At 34.9% G+C, this 6,177-nt stretch overlaps 1 protein-coding gene across 1 annotated transcript; it reads right to left on the bottom strand.

Moving 5' to 3' along the window:
• Positions 1–2,397: 2,397 nt before the first annotated feature.
• On the bottom strand, positions 2,398–5,976 carry LOC106777757. The gene is made up of 6 exons (XM_014665500.2): positions 5,869–5,976; positions 5,338–5,735; positions 5,040–5,092; positions 4,788–4,825; positions 3,380–3,992; positions 2,398–2,715 (listed from the first exon to the last, which is right to left on the bottom strand). The coding sequence occupies exons 1-6, from the start codon at positions 5,913–5,915 to the stop codon at positions 2,536–2,538; spliced, it is 1,329 nt and encodes a 442-aa protein (XP_014520986.1). The 5' UTR covers positions 5,916–5,976; the 3' UTR covers positions 2,398–2,535.
• Positions 5,977–6,177: the final 201 nt, after the last annotated feature.

Below are 6,177 nucleotides of genomic sequence, written 5' to 3'. Positions count from 1 at the left end.
CTTATGGTGCTACCATAGTTGATGTTTCAATATCATCAATTGAATTCTAGTCTTTTACTAATGTAGGTACACGAAGAAGTTGAGTAACTAAGGTGTCCATTGATGGGACTTGATCACTAGCTAAAATTTGATGACAAACATGATCAAAATCTGAGTGCAAAATTCTTAGAATTAGGATTATGTAAAACTTATCAAGCTTCTTATTGATACCTTCTAAAGAATCAACCAGAAAGAAATTCTTCAACTCCTCTATAGTAGCACGAGCCTTTCCTATGTGAGCGACCATATCATGATTGGCTTGTTTGAGGGAAATCACTCTTTGAGTTGTATCAAAGAGACATCGCACATCATTAGCAAATATATCTTCTGCCTTTTTTCCAAACAGAGGAGCAAGTTTTGTAAGGTCTTAAAATTTTTAAGACTTCTTGCTTGACAAATTGTCATAGGATAGCAGATAATTGAAAATCAAGCTTTAGTCATTGAGTTTTTTTTATTGGGTATAGTAGAAACATCTTGTTTAAGATGATCATGATATCCTTGCCCAAGAAACCATAACTCCACAGAAAAAGACCAAGTTAAATAATTTTGGCTTAATCCCTCCCTTGGTCCTCGTATTTGTGTGCAAATCTCAGTTCGGTCCACAAGTTTTGAACTGTCTCAATTAGGTCATAATTTTTGTAAAAATGCACACATTTTACCCTAACCGTTAAGTTGTCTCAAATGGCATTAATTGATGTTGAGATGTATTTTTTTATTTTAGGCTTAATCCCTCCCTTGGTCCTTATGTTTGTGTGAAAATCTCAGTTCGGTCCTCAAGTTTTGAATTGTCTCAATTAGGTCATAATTTTTGAACTGTCGACAACGACGACATTTTTTAGTTTGAGAGGGAGAAAAGGTGTGAGTCGGGGGTTTTAAGGGTTTGAGGGTGGAGGAATGAGTGAAATGTGATCAGTGATTGGAAGGAAAAAGAAAGACCATAGCCACGTGGATTTAATGATTTTAAAACATAAAAAAAAAAATTACAGCTCAGTTCAAAGTTAACGCCGTCTCAATGCACTTAACGGTTGGGGTAAAATGTTGTAAAATATTTGCATTTTTACAAAAATTATGACCCAATTGAGACAGTTCAAAACTTGAGGACCGAACTGAGATTTTCACACAAACATATGGACCAAGGGAGGGATTAAGCCTAAAATAAAAAATACATCTCAGCATCAATAAACGTCGTCTGAGACCAATTAACGGTTGGGGTAAAATGTGTGCATTTTTACAAAAATTATGACCCAATTGAGACAGTTCAAAACTTGAGGACCAAACTGAGATTTGCGTACAAATATGAGGACCAATGGAGGGATTAAGCCAATAATTTTCCAAGTAATGGTAGGAGTAGCAAATAGAGAAGGTGTTCCAAAAACAGAAACAATTCCAAAGCCAAACAGTTGAAGGGATATCTAATTTTGAGAGTAGAAACCCTATATATGAGCTATGGTTAACAAAACAGGAAAATAGGAACCACAACAGACTCAAGGGACTGCGGTGAAACGACCGATAATGGCACAGTAATGATCGGCACAAAGAAGGTGACGCGTGAGGAACAAGTGCCCTAAGCTAGCTGGAGATAAACAACGTGTGATGACACGTGTGGAGACGAATGAGGCAGTGACCACTAGAGGTGAGTCGTGCTTCTCAAGACACACCTAATCCTTGACTACGCCGAAAAAAATACAACGACAGACATCAACATTGACAAGAACTAAAAGCCCAGGTGACTAACTCTAGATACCAACTTATAGAGTTGAAAAAAGCTAAAAAAAATTATATTACTCACTTCTCTAAACCCTATCACACCATAGTTCAGCATAGTATAAGGTATTACATTTCAACAAATTAAATCTTAATTTTAATTTTAATATTTTTATGTATTATAAATACCAGATAATACATTACTCAAGCGACCTTTTTATAAACAATTATTAAAATACATTTACCCAAGGCATAAGGATCACTTTTATGCTCCATAATCTATATCATCAATAGAAAGGTTAGTTTCTTTTTTATCCTTTTTTGATTTCCATAATCTATTAAATTATTGAATGATGTTACCTCATATGAATATGCTAAGATGAATATCTTAAGTGTAAAATTCAATAGAATAAAAATATAAGAATTAGAACGTGTAAGATAACAAAAAAAAAAATTAAAAAAAATTATAGATTTTAAAATTTTGAAAACTAAAATCACATGAAAAAGAAGAATCAAAATCGCATAGGAGTTAAGGAAGCGCCAAAATTAAACTTTAACGAAAAATATTTGCATGACATTAGAGGGAGAAAGGGAGATCAAGATTACTTTGCACATCAATAAAGAAAAAGAAATCAAATGAACTGGAATTCAAAATGAAGTGTAAAAGCAGATAAGTTCAAATTACTGGGACCATTAACTTGTTATACAAATACCTAAATCATAAGCTATTGTTTTACATATATAAACATCAAAGCAAATGAAGTAGAATGATAAAAAATAATTCAAGATTCCTTATGTATGTAGCTTGCTTTTTTTGTCTCTAGCAGCTTGGATTTGATCAGCAAGTGACACTTCTTTCTGCATTTTTTCTCTCTTGATATGCTCTAAATCCAATTTATTATGGACTGGAAAAATGCAATCAAAAGTGTCTCCTCTAGTTAAGTCACCATTGCTGTTCTCAATCATGTGAATCTAAACACAAGATAAATTTGGCATCATTGGAAGCATAGAGAAGTGTTGGAAATCCTACGTCAACGATTAAATAATAGATATAAGTGGGTTCAGAGTATATTCCTAACTAGTTTTGTGAGGTTGAACTACACCTAAATTTACTTTCTAGGATGGTAAAAAAGTCTATCCCAACAAGCTTTTTATTAGACCTATCCTATCACTCGACTACCTGCAAATACCTAATCCGATATTTGAGATGTCTAATCCTAAATATGAGTGTTTTGAGATCTCACATCCATGAAAAAAATAATGCCTAAATTATAGTATAGAAGTAGATACGAAGTTCATCTTACTAGCAGATTTTGTGAAGATTTTGAATAAATAAGTTAGGCCTAAATCCACTTTCTAAGAATTAGTAAACATTAAGGTCATTTATAAACAAATATATAGCATACATGCTTTTAGAGCTATACTACTCTCATCACTCTAAAGGACATTTTTCTACTACTTTCTGAATGGCTTATTCCTTATTTCATTCAGCTCCTCTATCTCCCTGGCCTAAAAGACCTATTACAGGATGTGTTTTAAGTTTGTACTGATAATACAGCTAAAAGTGTTTTTAATTGACAAAGCCAACGTGCTGCTTTTACATATAGTCAATAAAAGAGGAAAAACAGAATCTTACCTTAGTTAATGTATTGTACAGTTTTAACTCTTGAGTATCTTCCAAGGAAGCTTTGCCTTCCTTAGTATTTCTGTAGCGATGACTCTTTATATTTCCTTTCACTTTAGCCCTCTCTTGATGTTCTTTTCTCTTCTGAGTGAGGATTACCCTTTTTATTGCTTTTATCCGAGCTGCTTTCTCTGATTCTACCCTGGCCAACTCTTTTTTCTTTGCCTTTTCTTCGGTACGCTGAAATTGGCGCTGGCGAATAATTTCTTCTTGTATCTTCTCATAGCTGTCCCAGTCAACCTCTTGTTCCCCACTCCCTCCTTTCTTAGCTGCTCTGGCTATGTTTTCCCTCCATGTTAGGATGATATTCTTTGCTCCAGTAACTGCCATCGCCTTTTCTCTTCGCTTTTTGCTGGCTAGCATATGATGATGGAGCTCCAATTGCTGTCTTATCTTATGGTAGCTATCCCATTCTAGCTCTTCCTGACCAATTCCTCCTTTCTTGGCAACATTTGCTATGCTTTGTGTCCATGAAAGCAAAACACCCTCCCTTATCCGTTTTGACTTCAGCCGCTCATGCCAAACACGCCTCACTGAATCACTTATCTTTGCCTTGGTTTGATCACTGCAGGAAGGTTGATATTTAATGAATATGATAGAATGCATAGCCAATGGCTACAAATTTAATATTCATTTAATAAACAAGATTAAAGACAATCGAAAAAATTTATTGAACACTATCTACCAATGAGTGCAGAATATATTTGAGACTGTGTACCATAAAGATATGTAACTTTCAGGTGCATTGAGACTGGAACTATGAGGATCATAATCTCACAAAACAGTAGAAAATTCTCAGATATTACTCAGTACTTACAACAGTGGAACATGTATGACAGCAATGATAGTAAATAATGTAGAATGACCTCAATTGTTAGACATATGAACCTGTATATTATTTAGTCAGACAAACAGCAATAAATACAAATTTGAAACATCATATAGCTTAAAACAGACATTATAATCTAAGAAATAAACATTTTGTTTCTCTAAGCCAAGTAGCATACAATTTGATGCCTGTTTACTGCCTATACTATCCCATCACAATGTGCAAGGTAGAAACATTCATATGATAAGTAATCAAGAGTCCAAATCCAAGTCTTCAATCTCAGTAACTTCTAGTCTCCATTCTTTCCCCCATTTCTGAATTAACAAAGGAGTAGGAATACTTTTCTTTGGTTAAAATTGGCAGAGTTTGAACAACCAAAGGTCTAAAGACCAGACATCCTATCATTTTTACTCATCCACAGTATTTTAGTTTCCCATTGATAAACTATCATTTTTCATGGAGCAAGAATGCATTCTGCTTTGAGGAAGCATACAGAAAAACTTAGGAGATTTCCATGACAGATATGTTTACCTATGAGAATGGGGATGTTCGGCCATCTTCTTCCTTACCTGAAATTTGGTCAAGGAGAGACAGGAAATAAGGAAATAGTAGTTAAATGGTGATTGAACTACCTAGCAACAGAAAAACTATATTGTAAGGTAGCTAGCATTTGAATAATTACATAAAGAAATGAAGGAACCTAAAACCAAAGAATAACAACTAAAATCACTGTAACAATAAGTTAGTCAAATTGAAAACTGAATGACTCTTACTTGACTTCACCTTAGGATCCCTCAAAGCCTCTATAGTTCTTTGTCTGATTCGCTCCCGGGTCTCTGCATTGTGTCCGGAATCACAATCACTTACATAAAAAACTAACCAACTACATGCACAAGGTTTTAAAAGGCTGTCAGCAACCGCAATTTTGGCCACAACATCAAGGATTTTAGGGTTCATGACTACGACAATTATGGCTATACCGACCACATTCGTCAGAATATAAAGAATCACCACAAAAAACCCATAGCCACAAGTTAAAACCTCGGATACACACATCAATGTCAACTGAAATGTCAGCTACCTGCACTGTGTTTCTTTCCTTTGTTCCAAGGCACTTTCCCGCGGTTGGCCAGCCCTATTCTCATTCTTCTGATCCTCTCCTTGAGCACCTCTTCGCTGAGGGAGTCATCAAAGCCAACCACTCCATCCCCATTGTTGAAATAATCAGAGAAATCAACAACAGCATCTGAGGGGTCCTCATCATCACCATCATCAGCATCACTGAGTTGAAGCTCCTCAATGGGGAGAACCCTTTGGGAGGAACAAACAAAAGTTAAATTTGCGGGGGCAGCCCTGACCAGAGGAAGCACTTGCAATGTTGCTGGAGGGTAAAATGCACAAGTGCAATCAACCATGGTGGGTAAAAGAAGGCGTGAGTCAGTGTTGGAAATCTGGAATGAAACGAACATGGCTCTCACACTGACACAAAAAATTCAAGTTCCAAACTTTATAAGAAAAAGTCACAAAGTTTAATTCTTTGGCATATGTTCATACTATGGGGTGTGTTAAATCCGAGTGGAAAAGAGAAAGAAAAGAGAAAGAGAGATATTACACAAAGTTGGAGTGGAGCAAGAGGGTTGAAGCTGTGGATGAGAACATGAATGAAAGAGAGCTGAGAGGTATAATCCTATCTAACCTAACCAATCAAACTTTTTCAATGGTTTTGCCTACAAAGGTTTCCATTTTTTATTTTTCTTTTCTTTTTGTGTTTCTAAATGAAAGGTAACAAAATAGTGAATATTTAATTTGAACAGTTTTATATTAGTTCTCAATACTAAATTTCGTTTAAGCTTTTCTAAAATTAATAATCAAATTTGGATAGCTGAATAATAAAATTTAGATTTTAAAAAAAAATTAAATT

The sequence above is a fragment of the Vigna radiata genome, chromosome 2, assembly GCF_000741045.1.
Source record: "Vigna radiata var. radiata cultivar VC1973A chromosome 2, Vradiata_ver6, whole genome shotgun sequence".
NCBI classification, from domain to species: Eukaryota; Viridiplantae; Streptophyta; class Magnoliopsida; order Fabales; family Fabaceae; genus Vigna; species Vigna radiata.
This window is presented reverse-complemented; position numbering and strand designations above follow the sequence as displayed.